This window comes from Epinephelus lanceolatus, chromosome 17, assembly GCF_041903045.1.
Source record: "Epinephelus lanceolatus isolate andai-2023 chromosome 17, ASM4190304v1, whole genome shotgun sequence".
NCBI classification, from domain to species: domain Eukaryota; kingdom Metazoa; phylum Chordata; class Actinopteri; order Perciformes; family Serranidae; genus Epinephelus; species Epinephelus lanceolatus.
The window spans coordinates 36,610,995-36,636,086 of record NC_135750.1 but is presented as its reverse complement, the minus strand read 5'-3'; the positions used below and the strand labels follow the sequence as shown (position 1 = coordinate 36,636,086).

General features: G+C 41.1%; 1 protein-coding gene across 1 annotated transcript in view; it reads right to left on the bottom strand.

Moving 5' to 3' along the window:
- Positions 1-23,076, bottom strand: part of LOC144458437 (protocadherin Fat 4-like) — a 38,007-nt gene extending 14,931 nt beyond the window's left edge. The window contains exons 1-12 of the mRNA XM_078160937.1: positions 22,909-23,076; positions 21,004-21,159; positions 19,579-19,726; positions 18,069-18,241; positions 16,943-17,053; positions 12,313-12,435; positions 10,408-10,563; positions 8,983-9,130; positions 7,473-7,645; positions 6,317-6,457; positions 2,935-3,078; positions 1,717-1,902 (exon numbers count right to left, since the gene is read on the bottom strand). Coding sequence (XP_078017063.1) covers positions 1,717-1,902; positions 2,935-3,078; positions 6,317-6,457; positions 7,473-7,645; positions 8,983-9,130; positions 10,408-10,563; positions 12,313-12,435; positions 16,943-17,053; positions 18,069-18,241; positions 19,579-19,726; positions 21,004-21,159; positions 22,909-23,061 — 1,812 coding nt within the window. The 5' untranslated portion in view covers positions 23,062-23,076. The remainder of the gene's footprint in view (positions 1-1,716; positions 1,903-2,934; positions 3,079-6,316; positions 6,458-7,472; positions 7,646-8,982; positions 9,131-10,407; positions 10,564-12,312; positions 12,436-16,942; positions 17,054-18,068; positions 18,242-19,578; positions 19,727-21,003; positions 21,160-22,908) is intronic.
- Between the last annotated feature and the right edge of the window lie 2,016 nt (positions 23,077-25,092).

Genomic DNA, 25,092 nt, shown 5'->3' with positions numbered 1-25,092 from the left:
CAGTGGAAGCTGACATGTCATTCTTTGCAGAAACATATACAGTACAGGCCAAAAGTTTGGACACACCTTCTCATTCAATACGTTTTCTTTATTTTCATGACTATTTACATTGTAGATTCTCACTGAAGGCATCAAAACTATGAATGAACACATGTGGAGTTATGTACTTAACAAAAAAAGGTGAAATAACTGAAAACATGTTTTATATTCTAGTTTCTTCAAAATAGCCACCCTTTGCTCTGATTACTGCTTTGCACACTCTTGGCATTCTCTCCATGAGCTTCAAGAGGTAGTCACCTGAAATGGTTTCCACTTCACAGGTGTGCCTTATCAGGGTTAATTAGTGGAATTTCTTGCTTTATCAATGGGGTTGGGACCATCAGTTGTGTTGTGCAGAAGTCAGGTTAATACACAGCCGACAGCCCTATTGGACAACTGTTAAAATTCATATTATGGCAAGAACCAATCAGCTAACTAAAGAAAAACGAGTGGCCGTCATTACTTTAAGAAATGAAGGTCAGTCAGTGCGGAAAATTGCAAAAACTTTAAATGTGTCCCCAAGTGGAGTCGCAAAAACCATCAAGCGCTACAACGAAACTGGCACACATGAGGACAACCCAGGAAAGGAAGACCAAGAGTCACCTCTGCTTCTGAGGATAAGTTCATCTGAGTCACCAGCCTCAGAAATCGCAAGTTAACAGCAGCTCAGATCAGAGACCAGATGAATGCCACACAGAGTTCTAGCAGCAGACCCATCTCTAGAACAACTGTTAAGAGGAGACTGCGCAAATCAGGCCTTCATGGTCAAATAGCTGCTAGGAAACCACTGCTAAGGAGAGGCAACAAGCAGAAGAGATTTGTTTGGGCCAAGAAACACAAGGAATGGACATTAGACCAGTGGAAATCTGTGCTTTGGTCTGATGAGTCCAAATTTGAGATCTTTGGTTCCAACCGCCGTGTCTTTGTGAGATGCAGAAAAGATGAACGGATGGATTCCACATGCCTGGTTCCCACTGTGAAGCATGGAGGAGGAGGTGTGATGGTGTGGGGGTGTTTTGCTGGTGACACTGTTGGGGATTTATTCAAAATTGAAGGCACACTGAACCAGCATGGCTACCACAGCATCCTGCAGCGACATGCCATCCCATCCGGTTTGCGTTTAGTTGGACCATCATTTATTTTTCAACAGGACAATGACTCCAAACACACCTCCAGGCAGTGTAAGGGCTATTTGACCAAGAAGGAGAGTGATGGAGTGCTGCGGCAGATGACCTGGCCTCCACAGTCACCGGACCTGAACCCAATCGAGATGGTTTGGGGTGAGCTGGACCGCAGAGTGAAGGCAAAGGGGCCAACAAGTGCTAAACACCTCTGGGAACTCCTTCAAGACTGTTGGAAAACCACTTCAGGTAACTACCTCTTGAAGCTCATCGAGAGAATGCCAAGAGTGTGCAAAGCAGTAATCAGAGCAAAGGGTGGCTATTTTGAAGAAACTAGAATATAAAACATGTTTTCAGTTATTTCACCTTTTTTTGTTAAGTACATAACTCCACATGTGTTCATTCATAGTTTTGATGCCTTCAGTGAGAATCTACAATGTAAATAGTCATGAAAATAAAGAAAACGCATTGAATGAGAAGGTGTGTCCAAACTTTTGGCCTGTACTGTATGCAAAATACAATTCAGTGTCAGACTCTCAGGCTTAGTTCCTCTTACCTGAGCTACTTTCATGGGGTAAGGTCCTCTGTCATTTTCAACAACACGGATAGGGGGAATAACCGAGTCTCTCTTCCTCCATCTCAGCCCTTCACTAGACACTGGGAAATGCAGGGTGGGTGCCTGTGGATGGGTTGCACTCTGAAAGAACATGCATATTTGTAGCCAGTTATAGTGCAACAGACACTAGACATTGGTCTCTCACTGCTCTAAGATGCTGCATCAGTAAAGTTACAATGGCAATGCATACATATTTGATCATGTTACTTGAAAAAAAATCAAATCCTTTAAAAATGTTTTGGAAAGCAGAAAGTCAGTGCCTCTGCACCCTCATGCATTCCATTGAAAACCGCCTCCCAGCTCGTTCATTGGCCAGGAGTTCTGCTGTCCTTGACCCTCACATGTCGCTTTATGTGATCAGCATGGCAGAGGTCAACCAGGCACTTGACCAGGTGTGCTACTCATGATTGTCTGTGGAAATGTTTTAAAAATTAAGTTTTTGGGAAATACTGAGCATACGACAGGATAAATGAAACTTGGATAATACTGCTTGAGTTGTGTGAGAGTTTGCAAATGGATGTTTTGATATAGTTTTGCTGTTGTATAAACACAGTCCCCATCACTACAATTCATCAAGAAATGTCTCAGTTTGTGGTTTCTTCCTTTACTGTGGAGCCATGCAAGAAAAACAATGTTCTTCATAATCCAGGATCACATGTGATGATGATATAGAAATGATCACTTTGGGGCATTCTGGGGATGAAGTATTCTTTAAAGACTAACTCTTGTGCAATGACGATAAAGTCTATTCTAACTACACCCCAATTCTACTAGAACCCTCCCTCTCAGCATGTCAAGAAAAATGCAACAGAGGACAGAGGATTGAAAAGCATGGATATCATCGTAGAGCTGGTAGTTAGGGCTAACAAGCGAGCAGCTGATGTTGGACTCCAGGCGAGCGACTGTGGCTCAGGAGTTGCAGGTGGCACCTCATATAGTAGCCTCAGCCAACCGTGTATGAACGTCTGTGTGAATGGGTGAATGCAGGTGTAAAAAGCTCTTTGAGTGTTTGGAAGACTAGACAGGCACAAAACAAAGTCCATGTTAAATTCCACTTATCATTACCAATGGTAAGACAGATAATCTGGTGGAGCTTTGAAAGTCACCACAAGTACCATTATGGCTCCTTTCCCTTTGAGAGAGTCACTGTGTGGGTACCTGCGTTGCAGCTTTCATGGGGTAAGGTCCTCTGTCATTTTCAACAACACGGATAGGGGGAATAACCGAGTCTCTCTTCCTCCATCTCAGCCCTTCACTAGACACTGGGAAATGCAGGGTGGGTGCCTGTGGATGGGTTGCACTCTGAAAGAACATGCATATTTGTAGCCAGTTATAGTGCAACAGACACTAGACATTGGTCTCTCACTGCTCTAAGATGCTGCATCAGTAAAGTTACAATGGCAATGCATACATATTTGATCATGTTACTTGAAAAAAAATCAAATCCTTTAAAAATGTTTTGGAAAGCAGAAAGTCAGTGCCTCTGCACCCTCATGCATTCCATTGAAAACCGCCTCCCAGCTCGTTCATTGGCCAGGAGTTCTGCTGTCCTTGACCCTCACATGTCGCTTTATGTGATCAGCATGGCAGAGGTCAACCAGGCACTTGACCAGGTTTAGCGCTGCATGTCAAAGCACTTTTCAGTGGTAAAATTTGAATGTTTTGTGATGTATGTCTTGCATTTTATTTTACTTTCTGTTTGCTTTGAGAACAGACAGCCATCCAGCCAGGTTAGCATGTAGAAACATAGTCCCCATTGCTCAACCTCTGGTCTCCACTGGTAAGCTAACATTTGCCCTGGCTAGCTGATCAGTCTTGCCTGTTGGGTTATTCCTACTATTCGTTGCCATTTCAGCCTTGTTTAATTCCATCAAAATATATACAATTTTACATGATATTATTATTTTTATCTAAATTAGGGCCTGTTAAACTAAAACATATTTGTCCAGCTTGCATGTGACAGAGACCAAATGTCCACCTTATTACAGGACATTCCCATCCCTTTTAAAATGTGTTTTGAATGCACACATAGCATTATAATATTCATATTTTCTAAGAGTTAAAATATCCCTTACTTTGTCCTTGAAATATTTTATACAAGTACTCACAAACAACCATTACTTTGAAAAAAGTCTCTAGTTTAAGGCACAATCTAATTTCAACACATTTCTTTCCAAGTTAAAGGGAATTTCAATGGAATTGGTCCCATATTTAAATGATTTCATTTTGCCAATTCATAGCATCCAAGTAGCCACTAAGATATGCTGAATATTTGTTGATTTAATTTTCATTAAAAAACACACAGGACCATAACAGAGTGGACCTTACACCAGTGAGCAACAACACATTTCATTAAAGAAAAGAAATTTAATTAAGATTCACATGAACATTTGACATTTGATAATGAACATAAACATTTCTAATCATTATTTAACAACATTAATAACAACATTAATTATTAACATTACCATTTAAACCTCTGTGTAATCCCCTGTTTTCAGCTCAGTCATGGTTTTGCTGGAGAATTTAAGTGCCTTGGCACGCCCTGCAAAAGTACTGTCCAGAGATATACATCACAGCCTGTTTCACTAAGCAGCAACCCAGGTGTTTTCCTAAGACATGCCACACTGTATTCTCCAGCTGGAAGGACCTCCTATTTAGAGGCTGTGGCTCCCTCATAAGGCACACAATCTGGTCATCTCTGTTCCAACTAATATCATCTCGTGGACTTGGCCAGTAGAACTTGTTGGTCCCATTCTTGTAAATGCATTTCACATCATCTTCAACATCCAGGATGATTTTTGGGTAGGGTTCATCATCATAGTTCACAATGCACCACTGTCCAATGTCGTCTTTCATGATGACTTCAGGCCGGGATGGTTCTTCGGAGCAATTTGGACTTACCTTTTCTCCCAGGCTCAATTCCTTCAGCCTTTAGCTGGGACAATCCAATACACCTCTGTCTTTCTGGCATTGAGAAGTTATGTCCATCTATCTATCCATCCATCCATCCATCCATCCATCCATCCATCCGCTTATCCGGGGCTGGGTCGCAGGGACAGCAGGCCGAGCAAAGCACCTCAGACATCCCTCTCCCCAGCAATGCTTTCCAGCTCCTCCTGCGGAACCCCAAGGCGTTCCCAGGCCAGATGAGATATGTAATCCCTCCAGCATGCTCTGGGTCTGCCCCGAGCCCTCCTACCAGTGGGACATCCCGGAATACCTCCAGCGGGAGGCACCTAGGAGGCATCCTGATCAGATGCCCAAACCACCTCAACTAACCCCTTTCGACGTGAAGGAGCAGCGGCTTCACTCCGAGCTCCCTCCGGATGTCCAAGCTCCTCAGCCTATGTCTAAGGCTAAGCCCAGCCACCCTGCATCATCAAGCAGTTGAGTTCATTACTTCCCTGCACAGCTATGGGATTTTCTGTTTGATGTTTTTCACTTAAAGTCTCCCACAGACTGTGAGATTTTTACAATCTTATAAGTTTAGTGCAAGATACACTGTGGGACATGGATCTAATAAACTTGGGCAGGACATCAAGTCTGATGTATGGAGACTGTACGATGACAATGCCTACTGACTACGACGTAGGCCATTGACGTCAATACACAAGAACAAAACGTGCGCCATCCATTCACTCCGCTGAAGTGGTAAGAGAAAAATGAAAACAAACATGAATCGAGCCCTTGCTATAGTGGCATTTATGTGTGTTTAAAAAAAAGTCTGAAGAAGAAGAGGAGGAGAATGTGGACATGGTCGTGGCTGGGGAAAAGAGGCTAACTTGGCATGCCGATTTTGGAAGTTTGAAGTTTGTATTTATTAGTATCTACTAGCCTTTAGCAATCACCAGCGTTTAACGTTAGTGTTATTTCATGCTGCATTTCTTTGGTTGGTTAGTAGACATAGGTTATCACAGCAGTCACACTGTGAGATGGTCATCTCAAATTTATGACACTGTCAGAATTTAAGACCGTGACAACAACCATGAACCTCTCACTGTGCGATGTAGGACCACCGTTTTAGAGCCATGACCAAAGATATTACCACGTTTTTTCATGTTGCTCATTTGCAATTGTTGGTCATGTTGCTCATGTTGCTCATCTATTGCTCAGCAATTTTGGGCTGTCTGGGGGCACAGTCTATATCAAGCTTAAGTTAGGCCAACATGTGCTTAAAACTCACCTCCCCATATCAAACAGATCTCTTAGTGTAAGATTTGTCATCACATGTGAAATGTATTGTTAAAGATGTAAAGATAATGCAAGAGTAGTCTTTATTGCATACAACCTACTACATTACCAAAAAATGATTATGCAAAGCTGTTATTGCCAAAAAGTTGGATGAATTGGCGGTTCATACATTGTCACCTTTAAAGCCATTACTTAAAAAAACACTGACTATTGTTCCTTCTACAGCCCCATGAACACTACTCTGAAGCTGGACACATCTGCTGTGCCTAGTTATGGATGCGAAGCTATGATTGGAGAACTGCTTCACTGGGGAGGTGTTAAGTAAGTAATTTTCCAGTCACAATTACACTGTACTTACAGAGTGCTGAGTGAAGGCCGGAGCATTGTCGTTCCTATCTGTGACAGTAAGGATCACTTTTGCTTCTCCAATCCACCCTTCTCCCATCATGTCTGCTGCTTGTACCACTAGAGTGTAATTTGGGTATTTCTGTTAGAAGAGACACACAATGAGTTTAACTCATCAACTGGAAGACTTTTTGTTGTCATTAACAGACTCAGTCAATCCATTCAGAAACTTTAAATAGCTGAAAAACTAATGACATCCCCATTAGCCCCGGCTGGTGTAATGTCACATGATGATTCCTTCTGTCGTTCTAAATATTGGCTCCAGCTAAGAGTGGTATTGTAACTTACCCTGTGGGATGTCAATCTATATGCAACAAACATTTTGCTTGATTAACAATCCAAACTGTAAGCTGAAGCTAACTAAGCTATGCAAAGCCTGGTTTTGATATTAAAGATTAAATGATGACCTTACCTGGTTAATCTATCAAATAGGTGTCAATATCACAATATTTCACTTCTGGCCATTCAGTGGGATCATATCCCCACTACTGAGGTAGACCGACAATATTGACTTTGAGACTTTTTCTCTCTGGTAGACACAGGGTGTTACAACAATCATTTGACAGCTGAATTCCAATGTTTTTAGCTAGCTACAGGCCTTTTTTTAGTGTTTCAGTCCGCTGTGGCACTAACTGTTTTCCCCTGTAGTTGGTGTGGTACGACACGCTGCGCTCTGTCTCTATGGGATGTTTTGTTTTCTGCCTATGCTAACCAATTTCCCAAACCTGTGGTTTTGCATCAATGTATTTCAATTTGTCACTTATGTATTGATTTCCAGATATGTTTCATTTAATCTTTCCAACCCTACCTGTCATGATCAGCCAATAGCAGATGGCTATATAAACTCTTCCATGACAGCTCCCTAATCAAATGTGTGAGAGCCTGATCAGTAGTTTCATACTTATGTTACATATCTACAATTACAGTTTTCCTATACAGGTCACTTTGGGTTCACACAATAAACAAATCAGCTTCTCGGTTGGTGTTGATGCACTTGTTGCTTGCCTCCAGAGGTTGCTTGTTTGAAATAAAGATTATTTCAATAGTTGGGTAGGAAAGCACACTAAGACAGATGAAATATGTTTTAGAAACCTCACCTCTCTGTCTAGCCCACTAGCATTAACTCTGATGACTCCAGTGACTGGGTTGATGACAAACAGGGAGTCACTAGGCAATGTTGGCTCCTGGCTTCTAATACTGTAGCGGATATCTGAGTTGTCAGTATCTGGCTGGTCAAGATCTGTGGCCACAACCTGAATCACCTCAAAACCTGGAGAGAGAGAAGTCAGAAGTGAAAACTAAGTACAGAGCTTTGTCAAAGTATTCAGAGCACTTCATCATTAAAGAGGTGATTTACAAAATAAAGCTGGGCCATACAGGGCTAATAGTAGGCTATTTTTCTTTCCAACCTTAAAATACGACTGTTGATTGTGGTGTATAGTGGTGTGTTGTGGCACTGAAATGATCCTATTGTGGTATGACACAGTATAAAGAACGGATGAATGGAAAGTGGGTTGCAGCTGAAGGCAGCGCAGCTGCGTCTGGTGGAATTGTCCTTTCCAGGTCTCTTACAGTCAAGATGGCATCAAAAAACAAGCATTTATTCATCTTGCATCATGCCTAACTTTAGTGGCTCATAGCATATGAGGTATGAGATCAATCTGAAGATGCTCCAGTTCAAAATGAGACCACACTTTTCTATGGATGTCAGTGTGAGCCACGACAAAGGCCAAAATGTGGCCTGCAACAGCTGAGACAATTGCTGGAGTTGCTTTTTGTTTCATGCTTTTGCTTTTGTTTGTTGATAACTTGCGGCTCTTACCGGCCTGTTAAGAAGAGTGTCGAGTCAGCAGTCAATGACACTATAAAACTATAAATCAAACAGGTTTTTCAACAACTGTGAATTACACAACCATGAGAGGTCCTTAAGCATGCAGTCACAAAATAATAAAAAAATATATATATACAAATATTAGGCTGATTGGTCTAGTAGGACGCACGCATGCATGCACGCGTATGCACGCACGCACACATGCATGCACCAATTGTGCCATCTGAAACTACAGTTCTCTACACAGAATTGCCCATTTAACAGTATGCTATTGACTGGGACAGTGTCGAAAACCCCATTAAAACAAAGATAAAAGGGATGTGAATTTTTAAAATTCTGGCATTCTTTTAAAAATGTTTATAACCATAATATTATTCACTCCAGAACACTATGTCATTTTGCTTTCCATTGTGGTTCGCTGCAAGGGTGTTGAATATGGTGTGGCACACCCCCGGACATGATGTCATAGCCACAGAACCTATATTTTTTTAATCACTTACTTGCTTATGAAGAGCTCGGAGTTGATTTTTGGTATTGGAAATATATACCAACACAAGATAAAAATGATGATGCTTAACTGTCCCACTTAACCAGTATTCATTCCTTCCCCCTCCCCACTGTGTTGGAGCAAGTCCTGGATTTCTGTTTTCTCTATATAAAAGTTTTAGGTCAAACAGTAGAAGTTCTATCTGCTCTTTTGTCCTGTGAAAGTGAAACATACTGTTGAACGCTAACAAACATCTTTTTCAGGTTAAAATGACATCTACTGACAGTACCTATTGGTGAGGCCTCAGCAACTTCTCCTTGGAAGGTGTCTTGAGTGAAAGCAGGTTTGTTGTCATTCTGGTCAACTACTATCACTACAATATCCACAGGCTCCTCAGCAATTTCTGAACTGTCCTGATACGTAGCATGTGCCTGAAACTGCATGCAACAAACACATTTTTATTATAACACATGCAAGAATAATCCATGCAGGTGCTTTCATGTCACATCACTAGCACTCACATGGGTGAAATAATACACAATCCTGCCACTGGTTTTACACCAAATCACTGATTTATCTGTCTATTTGTTCTTCCTAAAGAAGAAAACTATGCCATAGTGAAACTACAGACTGCACTGGGCATTGTGATCCTACAGGTCTATACAATCTCCCATCAGTTTAGAAAATAGTGGACATTCTATTTCCTGACAATGACTAAATAACAGGTCTCTTTGCAGAGTTGGGCATGGACCATACATAATGATAGGTTACTGACGTGGAAGGTGTGGGTACAGTATCACCCTGTCACCAACTGATGGTTTGTTTTTACTTAAAATGAAAGGCTTTGAAGTTAATCAAGTTTAGTTTTGTATGTGTTTCTGAGAGTCAGATAATTTTATGTAATATAACAGTAATAATCCTGGCATCTTAATGATCAAGAAAAACAGGGAAATTTAAACATGACTGAGTCATGCAAGAAAATGAGAATTACAATAGTCTGAAATCACATACAGGAGCCTCATGTATGGTGAGCACAACATTGTGACACAAGATACGCATTTAGCCATAGTTTGGATATTTGATATTTTTGGGACATAATGGAACATGATGTGAGGCTTCTTTGGACATTTGCTTTTCAGGTGTGGAAATGTATTTTTTTTTTGTATTATATGAATTGAAGTCAACATAGCCACTGTTACCTGAAAGAGCAAATTACGAACAGGTGAATGTTTGATACAATCTTCAAATCACTCCTCAAAACCCACCTTTTCAAATCCGCTTTTAACCTTTAACATTAGCTTTTCGTTCTCTGTTCCTCATGTGCCCTCCTTTTCTTTGTTTTGCACTATGCTTTTGCACCTTGTTGTTTTATATTGTCCTTGTCTTCTGTTTATCTCTTTGCACTTACATGTATGTACTTCTTTTCTTTGGTTTTAAATGTAAAGCATCTTTGAGAGCTGTAAAAGCGCTGTATAAATACAGTGTATTATTATTATTATTATTAAGTATAGCTTTAAAGACATGCTGAAAAGTTGCCTAAACATTCTGAATAAACATCTGTGAGTGTGCTGATTAGTACAAATTAATGTGTAGTAATATGAAGCTCTTTTATGTTTAACTCTGATTCTAAACAAAGTCCAGGTGACTTTATGTTTAATCCTGAGATGTGAACAAAGAGTGTTTGTATAAAACTGACATCAGACGGGATGCTTACCGTGTACTTGTCTTGTTCCTCTCTGTCCAGTGACTGTGTGAGATACAGATTACCAGTATCTCTGTCCATTGTGAAAAGGCCAATACGGCCCTCATCAACTCCTGGACCAGTGATGGTGTGATAGATCTTCTTTATTTTCTTCTCATCAGAGTAGACCTGGACAAAACACACCACGGAGTTCAATGACTGCAGTGGAAGCTGACATGTCATTCTTTGCAGAAACATATACAGTACAGGCCAAAAGTTTGGACACACCTTCTCATTCAATACGTTTTCTTTATTTTCATGACTATTTACATTGTAGATTCTCACTGAAGGCATCAAAACTATGAATGAACACATGTGGAGTTATGTACTTAACAAAAAAAGGTGAAATAACTGAAAACATGTTTTATATTCTAGTTTCTTCAAAATAGCCACCCTTTGCTCTGATTACTGCTTTGCACACTCTTGGCATTCTCTCCATGAGCTTCAAGAGGTAGTCACCTGAAATGGTTTCCACTTCACAGGTGTGCCTTATCAGGGTTAATTAGTGGAATTTCTTGCTTTATCAATGGGGTTGGGACCATCAGTTGTGTTGTGCAGAAGTCAGGTTAATACACAGCCGACAGCCCTATTGGACAACTGTTAAAATTCATATTATGGCAAGAACCAATCAGCTAACTAAAGAAAAACGAGTGGCCGTCATTACTTTAAGAAATGAAGGTCAGTCAGTGCGGAAAATTGCAAAAACTTTAAATGTGTCCCCAAGTGGAGTCGCAAAAACCATCAAGCGCTACAACGAAACTGGCACACATGAGGACAACCCAGGAAAGGAAGACCAAGAGTCACCTCTGCTTCTGAGGATAAGTTCATCTGAGTCACCAGCCTCAGAAATCGCAAGTTAACAGCAGCTCAGATCAGAGACCAGATGAATGCCACACAGAGTTCTAGCAGCAGACCCATCTCTAGAACAACTGTTAAGAGGAGACTGCGCAAATCAGGCCTTCATGGTCAAATAGCTGCTAGGAAACCACTGCTAAGGAGAGGCAACAAGCAGAAGAGATTTGTTTGGGCCAAGAAACACAAGGAATGGACATTAGACCAGTGGAAATCTGTGCTTTGGTCTGATGAGTCCAAATTTGAGATCTTTGGTTCCAACCGCCGTGTCTTTGTGAGATGCAGAAAAGATGAACGGATGGATTCCACATGCCTGGTTCCCACTGTGAAGCATGGAGGAGGAGGTGTGATGGTGTGGGGGTGTTTTGCTGGTGACACTGTTGGGGATTTATTCAAAATTGAAGGCACACTGAACCAGCATGGCTACCACAGCATCCTGCAGCGACATGCCATCCCATCCGGTTTGCGTTTAGTTGGACCATCATTTATTTTTCAACAGGACAATGACTCCAAACACACCTCCAGGCAGTGTAAGGGCTATTTGACCAAGAAGGAGAGTGATGGAGTGCTGCGGCAGATGACCTGGCCTCCACAGTCACCGGACCTGAACCCAATCGAGATGGTTTGGGGTGAGCTGGACCGCAGAGTGAAGGCAAAGGGGCCAACAAGTGCTAAACACCTCTGGGAACTCCTTCAAGACTGTTGGAAAACCACTTCAGGTAACTACCTCTTGAAGCTCATCGAGAGAATGCCAAGAGTGTGCAAAGCAGTAATCAGAGCAAAGGGTGGCTATTTTGAAGAAACTAGAATATAAAACATGTTTTCAGTTATTTCACCTTTTTTTGTTAAGTACATAACTCCACATGTGTTCATTCATAGTTTTGATGCCTTCAGTGAGAATCTACAATGTAAATAGTCATGAAAATAAAGAAAACGCATTGAATGAGAAGGTGTGTCCAAACTTTTGGCCTGTACTGTATGCAAAATACAATTCAGTGTCAGACTCTCAGGCTTAGTTCCTCTTACCTGAGCTACTTTCATGGGGTAAGGTCCTCTGTCATTTTCAACAACACGGATAGGGGGAATAACCGAGTCTCTCTTCCTCCATCTCAGCCCTTCACTAGACACTGGGAAATGCAGGGTGGGTGCCTGTGGATGGGTTGCACTCTGAAAGAACATGCATATTTGTAGCCAGTTATAGTGCAACAGACACTAGACATTGGTCTCTCACTGCTCTAAGATGCTGCATCAGTAAAGTTACAATGGCAATGCATACATATTTGATCATGTTACTTGAAAAAAAATCAAATCCTTTAAAAATGTTTTGGAAAGCAGAAAGTCAGTGCCTCTGCACCCTCATGCATTCCATTGAAAACCGCCTCCCAGCTCGTTCATTGGCCAGGAGTTCTGCTGTCCTTGACCCTCACATGTCGCTTTATGTGATCAGCATGGCAGAGGTCAACCAGGCACTTGACCAGGTGTGCTACTCATGATTGTCTGTGGAAATGTTTTAAAAATTAAGTTTTTGGGAAATACTGAGCATACGACAGGATAAATGAAACTTGGATAATACTGCTTGAGTTGTGTGAGAGTTTGCAAATGGATGTTTTGATATAGTTTTGCTGTTGTATAAACACAGTCCCCATCACTACAATTCATCAAGAAATGTCTCAGTTTGTGGTTTCTTCCTTTACTGTGGAGCCATGCAAGAAAAACAATGTTCTTCACAATCCAGGATCACATGTGATGATGATATAGAAATGATCACTTTGGGGCATTCTGGGGATGAAGTATTCTTTAAAGACTAACTCTTGTGCAATGACGATAAAGTCTATTCTAACTACACCCCAATTCTACTAGAACCCTCCCTCTCAGCATGTCAAGAAAAATGCAACAGAGGACAGAGGATTGAAAAGCATGGATATCATCATAGAGCTGGTAGTTAGGGCTAACAAGCGAGCAGCTGATGTTGGACTCCAGGCGAGCGACTGTGGCTCAGGAGTTGCAGGTGGCACCTCATATAGTAGCCTCAGCCAACCGTGTATGAACGTCTGTGTGAATGGGTGAATGCAGGTGTAAAAAGCTCTTTGAGTGTTTGGAAGACTAGACAGGCACAAAACAAAGTCCATGTTAAATTCCACTTATCATTACCAATGGTAAGACAGATAATCTGGTGGAGCTTTGAAAGTCACCACAAGTACCATTATGGCTCCTTTCCCTTTGAGAGAGTCACTGTGTGGGTACCTGCGTTGCAGCTTTCATGGGGTAAGGTCCTCTGTCATTTTCAACAACACGGATAGGGGGAATAACCGAGTCTCTCTTCCTCCATCTCAGCCCTTCACTAGACACTGGGAAATGCAGGGTGGGTGCCTGTGGATGGGTTGCACTCTGAAAGAACATGCATATTTGTAGCCAGTTATAGTGCAACAGACACTAGACATTGGTCTCTCACTGCTCTAAGATGCTGCATCAGTAAAGTTACAATGGCAATGCATACATATTTGATCATGTTACTTGAAAAAAAATCAAATCCTTTAAAAATGTTTTGGAAAGCAGAAAGTCAGTGCCTCTGCACCCTCATGCATTCCATTGAAAACCGCCTCCCAGCTCGTTCATTGGCCAGGAGTTCTGCTGTCCTTGACCCTCACATGTCGCTTTATGTGATCAGCATGGCAGAGGTCAACCAGGCACTTGACCAGGTTTAGCGCTGCATGTCAAAGCACTTTTCAGTGGTAAAATTTGAATGTTTTGTGATGTATGTCTTGCATTTTATTTTACTTTCTGTTTGCTTTGAGAACAGACAGCCATCCAGCCAGGTTAGCATGTAGAAACATAGTCCCCATTGCTCAACCTCTGGTCTCCACTGGTAAGCTAACATTTGCCCTGGCTAGCTGATCAGTCTTGCCTGTTGGGTTATTCCTACTATTCGTTGCCATTTCAGCCTTGTTTAATTCCATCAAAATATATACAATTTTACATGATATTATTATTTTTATCTAAATTAGGGCCTGTTAAACTAAAACATATTTGTCCAGCTTGCATGTGACAGAGACCAAATGTCCACCTTATTACAGGACATTCCCATCCCTTTTAAAATGTGTTTTGAATGCACACATAGCATTATAATATTCATATTTTCTAAGAGTTAAAATGTCCCTTACTTTATCCTTGAAATATTTTATACAAGTACTCACAAACAACCATTACTTTGAAAAAAGTCTCTAGTTTAAGACACAATCTAATTTCAACACATTTCTTTCCAAGTTAAAGGGAATTTCAATGGAATTGGTCCCATATTTAAATGATTTCATTTTGCCAATTCATAGCATCCAAGTAGCCACTAAGATATGCTGAATATTTGTTGATTTAATTTTCATTAAAAAACACACAGGACCATAACAGAGTGGACCTTACACCAGTGAGCAACAACACATTTCATTAAAGAAAAGAAATTTAATTAAGATTCACATGAACATTTGACATTTGATAATGAACATAAACATTTCTAATCATTATTTAACAACATTAATAACAACATTAATTATTAACATTACCATTTAAACCTCTGTGTAATCCCCTGTTTTCAGCTCAGTCATGGTTTTGCTGGAGAATTTAAGTGCCTTGGCACGCCCTGCAAAAGTACTGTCCAGAGATATACATCACAGCCTGTTTCACAAAGCAGCAACCCAGGTGTTTTCCTAAGACATGCCACACTGTATTCTCCAGCTGGAAGGACCTCCTATTTAGAGGCTGTGGCTCCCTCATAAGGCACACAATCTGGTCATCTCTGTTCCAACTAATATCATCTCGTGGACTTGGCCAGTAGAACTTGTTGGTCCCATTCTTGTAAATGCATTTCACATCATCTTCAACATCCAGGATGATTTTTGGGTAGGGTTCATCATCATAGTTCACAATGCACCACTGTCCAATGTCGTCTTTCATGATGACTTCAGGCCGGGATGGTTCTTCGGAGCAATTTGGACTTACCTTTTCTCCCAGGCTCAATTCCTTCAGCCTTTAGCTGGGACAATCCAATACACCTCTGTCTTTCTGGCATTGAGAAGTTATGTCCATCTATCTATCCATCCATCCATCCATCCATCCATCCATCCATCCGCTTATCCGGGGCTGGGTCGCAGGGACAGCAGGCCGAGCAAAGCACCTCAGACATCCCTCTCCCCAGCAATGCTTTCCAGCTCCTCCTGCAGAACCCCAAGGCGTTCCCAGGCCAGATGAGATATGTAATCCCTCCAGCATGCTCTGGGTCTGCCCCGAGCCCTCCTACCAGTGGGACATCCCGGAATACCTCCAGCGGGAGGCACCTAGGAGGCATCCTGATCAGATGCCCAAACCACCTCAACTAACCCCTTTCGACGTGAAGGAGCAGCGGCTTCACTCCGAGCTCCCTCCGGATGTCCAAGCTCCTCAGCCTATGTCTAAGGCTAAGCCCAGCCACCCTGCATCATCAAGCAGTTGAGTTCATTACTTCCCTGCACAGCTATGGGATTTTCTGTTTGATGTTTTTCACTTAAAGTCTCCCACAGACTGTGAGATTTTTACAATCTTATAAGTTTAGTGCAAGATACACTGTGGGACATGGATCTAATAAACTTGGGCAGGACATCAAGTCTGATGTATGGAGACTGTACGATGACAATGCCTACTGACTACGACGTAGGCCATTGACGTCAATACACAAGAACAAAACGTGCGCCATCCATTCACTCCGCTGAAGTGGTAAGAGAAAAATGAAAACAAACATGAATCGAGCCCTTGCTATAGTGGCATTTATGTGTGTTTAAAAAAAAGTCTGAAGAAGAAGAGGAGGAGAATGTGGACATGGTCGTGGCTGGGGAAAAGAGGCTAACTTGGCATGCCGATTTTGGAAGTTTGAAGTTTGTATTTATTAGTATCTACTAGCCTTTAGCAATCACCAGCGTTTAACGTTAGTGTTATTTCATGCTGCATTTCTTTGGTTGGTTAGTAGACATAGGTTATCACAGCAGTCACACTGTGAGATGGTCATCTCAAATTTATGACACTGTCAGAATTTAAGACCGTGACAACAACCATGAACCTCTCACTGTGCGATGTAGGACCACCGTTTTAGAGCCATGACCAAAGATATTACCACGTTTTTTCATGTTGCTCATTTGCAATTGTTGGTCATGTTGCTCATGTTGCTCATCTATTGCTCAGCAATTTTGGGCTGTCTGGGGGCACAGTCTATATCAAGCTTAAGTTAGGCCAACATGTGCTTAAAACTCACCTCCCCATATCAAACAGATCTCTTAGTGTAAGATTTGTCATCACATGTGAAATGTATTGTTAAAGATGTAAAGATAATGCAAGAGTAGTCTTTATTGCATACAACCTACTACATTACCAAAAAATGATTATGCAAAGCTGTTATTGCCAAAAAGTTGGATGAATTGGCGGTTCATACATTGTCACCTTTAAAGCCATTACTTAAAAAAACACTGACTATTGTTCCTTCTACAGCCCCATGAACACTACTCTGAAGCTGGACACATCTGCTGTGCCTAGTTATGGATGCGAAGCTATGATTGGAGAACTGCTTCACTGGGGAGGTGTTAAGTAAGTAATTTTCCAGTCACAATTACACTGTACTTACAGAGTGCTGAGTGAAGGCCGGAGCATTGTCGTTCCTATCTGTGACAGTAAGGATCACTTTTGCTTCTCCAATCCACCCTTCTCCCATCATGTCTGCTGCTTGTACCACTAGAGTGTAATTTGGGTATTTCTGTTAGAAGAGACACACAATGAGTTTAACTCATCAACTGGAAGACTTTTTGTTGTCATTAACAGACTCAGTCAATCCATTCAGAAACTTTAAATAGCTGAAAAACTAATGACATCCCCATTAGCCCCGGCTGGTGTAATGTCACATGATGATTCCTTCTGTCGTTCTAAATATTGGCTCCAGCTAAGAGTGGTATTGTAACTTACCCTGTGGGATGTCAATCTATATGCAACAAACATTTTGCTTGATTAACAATCCAAACTGTAAGCTGAAGCTAACTAAGCTATGCAAAGCCTGGTTTTGATATTAAAGATTAAATGATGACCTTACCTGGTTATTCTATCAAATAGGTGTCAATATCACAATATTTCACTTCTGGCCATTCAGTGGGATCATATCCCCACTACTGAGGTAGACCGACAATATTGACTTTGAGACTTTTTCTCTCTGGTAGACACAGGGTGTTACAACAATCATTTGACAGCTGAATTCCAATGTTTTTAGCTAGCTACAGGCCTTTTTTTAGTGTTTCAGTCCGCTGTGGCACTAACTGTTTTCCCCTGTAGTTGGTGTGGTACGACACGCTGCGCTCTGTCTCTATGGGATGTTTTGTTTTCTGCCTATGCTAACCAATTTCCCAAACCTGTGGTTTTGCATCAATGTATTTCAATTTGTCACTTATGTATTGATTTCCAGATATGTTTCATTTAATCTTTCCAACCCTACCTGTCATGATCAGCCAATAGCAGATGGCTATATAAACTCTTCCATGACAGCTCCCTAATCAAATGTGTGAGAGCCTGATCAGTAGTTTCATACTTATGTTACATATCTACAATTACAGTTTTCCTATACAGGTCACTTTGGGTTCACACAATAAACAAATCAGCTTCTCGGTTGGTGTTGATGCACTTGTTGCTTGCCTCCAGAGGTTGCTTGTTTGAAATAAAGATTATTTCAATAGTTGGGTAGGAAAGCACACTAAGACAGATGAAATATGTTTTAGAAACCTCACCTCTCTGTCTAGCCCACTAGCATTAACTCTGATGACTCCAGTGACTGGGTTGATGACAAACAGGGAGTCACTAGGCAATGTTGGCTCCTGGCTTCTAATACTGTAGCGGATATCTGAGTTGTCAGTATCTGGCTGGTCAAGATCTGTGGCCACAACCTGAATCACCTCAAAACCTGGAGAGAGAGAAGTCAGAAGTGAAAACTAAGTACAGAGCTTTGTCAAAGTATTCAGAGCACTTCATCATTAAAGAGGTGATTTACAAAATAAAGCTGGGCCATACAGGGCTAATAGTAGGCTATTTTTCTTTCCAACCTTAAAATACGACTGTTGATTGTGGTGTATAGTGGTGTGTTGTGGCACTGAAATGATCCTATTGTGGTATGACACAGTATAAAGAACGGATGAATGGAAAGTGGGTTGCAGCTGAAGGCAGCGCAGCTGCGTCTGGTGGAATTGTCCTTTCCAGGTCTCTTACAGTCAAGATGGCATCAAAAAACAAGCATTTATTCATCTTGCATCATGCCTAACTTTAGTGGCTCATAGCATATGAGGTATGAGATCAATCTGAAGATGCTCCAGTTCAAAATGAGACCACACTTTTCTATGGATGTCAGTGTGAGCCACGACAAAGGCCAAAATGTGGCCTGCAACAGCTGAGACAATTGCTGGAGTTGCTTTTTGTTTCATGCTTTTGCTTTTGTTTGTTGATAACTTGCGGCTCTTACCGGCCTGTTAAGAAGAGTGTCGAGTCAGCAGTCAATGACACTATAAAACTATAAATCAAACAGGTTTTTCAACAACTGTGAATTACACAACCATGAGAGGTCCTTAAGCATGCAGTCACAAAATAATAAAAAAATATATATATACAAATATTAGGCTGATTGGTCTAGTAGGACGCACGCATGCATGCACGCGTATGCACGCACGCACACATGCATGCACCAATTGTGCCATCTGAAACTACAGTTCTCTACACAGAATTGCCCATTTAACAGTATGCTATTGACTGGGACAGTGTCGAAAACCCCATTAAAACAAAGATAAAAGGGATGTGAATTTTTAAAATTCTGGCATTCTTTTAAAAATGTTTATAACCATAATATTATTCACTCCAGAACACTATGTCATTTTGCTTTCCATTGTGGTTCGCTGCAAGGGTGTTGAATATGGTGTGGCACACCCCCGGACATGATGTCATAGCCACAGAACCTATATTTTTTTAATCACTTACTTGCTTATGATGAGCTCGGAGTTGATTTTTGGGATTGGAAATATATACCAACACAAGATAAAAATGATGATGCTTAACTGTCCCACTTAACCAGTATTCATTCCTTCCCCCTCCCCACTGTGTTGGAGCAAGTCCTGGATTTCTGTTTTCTCTATATAAAAGTTTTAGGTCAAACAGTAGAAGTTCTATCTGCTCTTTTGTCCTGTGAAAGTGAAACATACTGTTGAACGCTAACAAACATCTTTTTCAGGTTAAAATGACATCTACTGACAGTACCTATTGGTGAGGCCTCAGCAACTTCTCCTTGGAAGGTGTCTTGAGTGAAAGCAGGTTTGTTGTCATTCTGGTCAACTACTATCACTACAATATCCACAGGCTCCTCAGCAATTTCTGAACTGTCCTGATACGTAGCATGTGCCTGAAACTGCATGCAACAAACACATTTTTATTATAACACATGCAAGAATAATCCATGCAGGTGCTTTCATGTCACATCACTAGCACTCACATGGGTGAAATAATACACAATCCTGCCACTGGTTTTACACCAAATCACTGATTTATCTGTCTATTTGTTCTTCCTAAAGAAGAAAACTATGCCATAGTGAAACTACAGACTGCACTGGGCATTGTGATCCTACAGGTCTATACAATCTCCCATCAGTTTAGAAAATAGTGGACATTCTATTTCCTGACAATGACTAAATAACAGGTCTCTTTGCAGAGTTGGGCATGGACCATACATAATGATAGGTTACTGACGTGGAAGGTGTGGGTACAGTATCACCCTGTCACCAACTGATGGTTTGTTTTTACTTAAAATGAAAGGCTTTGAAGTTAATCAAGTTTAGTTTTGTATGTATTTCTGAGAGTCAGATAATTTTATGTAATATAACAGTAATAATCCTGGCATCTTAATGATCAAGAAAAACAGGGAAATTTAAACATGACTGAGTCATGCAAGAAAATGAGAATTACAATAGTCTGAAATCACATACAGGAGCCTCATGTATGATGAGCACAACATTGTGACACAAGATACGCATTTAGCCATAGTTTGGATATTTGATATTTTTGGGACATAATGGAACATGATGTGAGGCTTCTTTGGACATTTGCTTTTCAGGTGTGGAAATGTATTTTTTTTTTGTATTATATGAATTGAAGTCAACATAGCCACTGTTACCTGAAAGAGCAAATTACGAACAGGTGAATGTTTGATACAATCTTCAAATCACTCCTCAAAACCCACCTTTTCAAATCCGCTTTTAACCTTTAACATTAGCTTTTCGTTCTCTGTTCCTCATGTGCCCTCCTTTTCTTTGTTTTGCACTATGCTTTTGCACCTTGTTGTTTTATATTGTCCTTGTCTTCTGTTTATCTCTTTGCACTTACATGTATGTACTTCTTTTCTTTGGTTTTAAATGTAAAGCATCTTTGAGAGCTGTAAAAGCGCTGTATAAATACAGTGTATTATTATTATTATTATTAAGTATAGCTTTAAAGACATGCTGAAAAGTTGCCTAAACATTCTGAATAAACATCTGTGAGTGTGCTGATTAGTACAAATTAATGTGTAGTAATATGAAGCTCTTTTATGTTTAACTCTGATTCTAAACAAAGTCCAGGTGACTTTATGTTTAATCCTGAGATGTGAACAAAGAGTGTTTGTATAAAACTGACATCAGACGGGATGCTTACCGTGTACTTGTCTTGTTCCTCTCTGTCCAGTGACTGTGTGAGATACAGATTACCAGTATCTCTGTCCATTGTGAAAAGGCCAATACGGCCCTCATCAACTCCTGGACCAGTGATGGTGTGATAGATCTTCTTTATTTTCTTCTCATCAGAGTAGACCTGGACAAAACACACCACGGAGTTCAATGACTGCAGTGGAAGCTGACATGTCATTCTTTGCAGAAACATATACAGTACAGGCCAAAAGTTTGGACACACCTTCTCATTCAATACGTTTTCTTTATTTTCATGACTATTTACATTGTAGATTCTCACTGAAGGCATCAAAACTATGAATGAACACATGTGGAGTTATGTACTTAACAAAAAAAGGTGAAATAACTGAAAACATGTTTTATATTCTAGTTTCTTCAAAATAGCCACCCTTTGCTCTGATTACTGCTTTGCACACTCTTGGCATTCTCTCCATGAGCTTCAAGAGGTAGTCACCTGAAATGGTTTCCACTTCACAGGTGTGCCTTATCAGGGTTAATTAGTGGAATTTCTTGCTTTATCAATGGGGTTGGGACCATCAGTTGTGTTGTGCAGAAGTCAGGTTAATACACAGCCGACAGCCCTATTGGACAACTGTTAAAATTCATATTATGGCAAGAACCAATCAGCTAACTAAAGAAAAACGAGTGGCCGTCATTACTTTAAGAAATGAAGGTCAGTCAGTGCGGAAAATTGCAAAAACTTTAAATGTGTCCCCAAGTGGAGTCGCAAAAACCATCAAGCGCTACAACGAAACTGGCACACATGAGGACAACCCAGGAAAGGAAGACCAAGAGTCACCTCTGCTTCTGAGGATAAGTTCATCTGAGTCACCAGCCTCAGAAATCGCAAGTTAACAGCAGCTCAGATCAGAGACCAGATGAATGCCACACAGAGTTCTAGCAGCAGACCCATCTCTAGAACAACTGTTAAGAGGAGACTGCGCAAATCAGGCCTTCATGGTCAAATAGCTGCTAGGAAACCACTGCTAAGGAGAGGCAACAAGCAGAAGAGATTTGTTTGGGCCAAGAAACACAAGGAATGGACATTAGACCAGTGGAAATCTGTGCTTTGGTCTGATGAGTCCAAATTTGAGATCTTTGGTTCCAACCGCCGTGTCTTTGTGAGACGCAGAAAAGGTGAACGGATGGATTCCACATGCCTGGTTCCCACTGTGAAGCATGGAGGAGGAGGTGTGATGGTGTGGGGGTGTTTTGCTGGTGACACTGTTGGGGATTTATTCAAAATTGAAGGCACACTGAACCAGCATGGCTACCACAGCATCCTGCAGCGACATGCCATCCCATCCGGTTTGCGTTTAGTTGGACCATCATTTATTTTTCAACAGGACAATGACTCCAAACACACCTCCAGGCAGTGTAAGGGCTATTTGACCAAGAAGGAGAGTGATGGAGTGCTGCGGCAGATGACCTGGCCTCCACAGTCACCGGACCTGAACCCAATCGAGATGGTTTGGGGTGAGCTGGACCGCAGAGTGAAGGCAAAGGGGCCAACAAGTGCTAAACACCTCTGGGAACTCCTTCAAGACTGTTGGAAAACCATTTCAGGTAACTACCTCTTGAAGCTCATCGAGAGAATGCCAAGAGTGTGCAAAGCAGTAATCAGAGCAAAGGGTGGCTATTTTGAAGAAACTAGAATATAAAACATGTTTTCAGTTATTTCACCTTTTTTTGTTAAGTACATAACTCCACATGTGTTCATTCATAGTTTTGATGCCTTCAGTGAGAATCTACAATGTAAATAGTCATGAAAATAAAGAAAACGCATTGAATGAGAAGGTGTGTCCAAACTTTTGGCCTGTACTGTATGCAAAATACAATTCAGTGTCAGACTCTCAGGCTTAGTTCCTCTTACCTGAGCTACTTTCATGGGGTAAGGTCCTCTGTCATTTTCAACAACACGGATAGGGGGAATAACCGAGTCTCTCTTCCTCCATCTCAGCCCTTCACTAGACACTGGGAAATGCAGGGTGGGTGCCTGTGGATGGGTTGCACTCTGAAAGAACATGCATATTTGTAGCCAGTTATAGTGCAACAGACACTAGACATTGGTCTCTCACTGCTCTAAGATGCTGCATCAGTAAAGTTACAATGGCAATGCATACATATTTGATCATGTTACTTGAAAAAAAATCAAATCCTTTAAAAATGTTTTGGAAAGCAGAAAGTCAGTGCCTCTGCACCCTCATGCATTCCATTGAAAACCGCCTCCCAGCTCTTTCATTGGCCAGGAGTTCTGCTGTCCTTGACCCTCACATGTCGCTTTATGTGATCAGCATGGCAGAGGTCAACCAGGCACTTGACCAGGTGTGCTACTCATGATTGTCTGTGGAAATGTTTTAAAAATTAAGTTTTTGGGAAATACTGAGCATACGACAGGATAAATGAAACTTGGATAATACTGCTTGAGTTGTGTGAGAGTTTGCAAATGGATGTTTTGATATAGTTTTGCTGTTGTATAAACACAGTCCCCATCACTACAATTCATCAAGAAATGTCTCAGTTTGTGGTTTCTTCCTTTACTGTGGAGCCATGCAAGAAAAACAATGTTCTTCATAATCCAGGATCACATGTGATGATGATATAGAAATGATCACTTTGGGGCATTCTGGGGATGAAGTATTCTTTAAAGACTAACTCTTGTGCAATGACGATAAAGTCTATTCTAACTACACCCCAATTCTACTAGAACCCTCCCTCTCAGCATGTCAAGAAAAATGCAACAGAGGACAGAGGATTGAAAAGCATGGATATCATCGTAGAGCTGGTAGTTAGGGCTAACAAGCGAGCAGCTGATGTTGGACTCCAGGCGAGCGACTGTGGCTCAGGAGTTGCAGGTGGCACCTCATATAGTAGCCTCAGCCAACCGTGTATGAACGTCTGTGTGAATGGGTGAATGCAGGTGTAAAAAGCTCTTTGAGTGTTTGGAAGACTAGACAGGCACAAAACAAAGTCCATGTTAAATTCCACTTATCATTACCAATGGTAAGACAGATAATCTGGTGGAGCTTTGAAAGTCACCACAAGTACCATTATGGCTCCTTTCCCTTTGAGAGAGTCACTGTGTGGGTACCTGCGTTGCAGCTTTCATGGGGTAAGGTCCTCTGTCATTTTCAACAACACGGATAGGGGGAATAACCGAGTCTTTCTTCCTCCATCTCAGCCCTTCACTAGACACTGGGAAATGCAGGGTGGGTGCCTGTGGATGGGTTGCACTCTGAAAGAACATGCATATTTGTAGCCAGTTATAGTGCAACAGACACTAGACATTGGTCTCTCACTGCTCTAAGATGCTGCATCAGTAAAGTTACAATGGCAATGCATACATATTTGATCATGTTACTTGAAAAAAAATCAAATCCTTTAAAAATGTTTTGGAAAGCAGAAAGTCAGTGCCTCTGCACCCTCATGCATTCCATTGAAAACCGCCTCCCAGCTCGTTCATTGGCCAGGAGTTCTGCTGTCCTTGACCCTCACATGTCGCTTTATGTGATCAGCATGGCAGAGGTCAACCAGGCACTTGACCAGGTTTAGCGCTGCATGTCAAAGCACTTTTCAGTGGTAAAATTTGAATGTTTTGTGATGTATGTCTTGCATTTTATTTTACTTTCTGTTTGCTTTGAGAACAGACAGCCATCCAGCCAGGTTAGCATGTAGAAACATAGTCCCCATTGCTCAACCTCTGGTCTCCACTGGTAAGCTAACATTAGCCCTGGCTAGCTGATCAGTCTTGCCTGTTGGGTTATTCCTACTATTCGTTGCCATTTCAGCCTTGTTTAATTCCATCAAAATATATACAATTTTACATGATATTATTATTTTTATCTAAATTAGGGCCTGTTAAACTAAAACATATTTGTCCAGCTTGCATGTGACAGAGACCAAATGTCCACCTTATTACAGGACATTCCCATCCCTTTTAAAATGTGTTTTGAATGCACACATAGCATTATAATATTCATATTTTCTAAGAGTTAAAATGTCCCTTACTTTATCCTTGAAATATTTTATACAAGTACTCACAAACAACCATTACTTT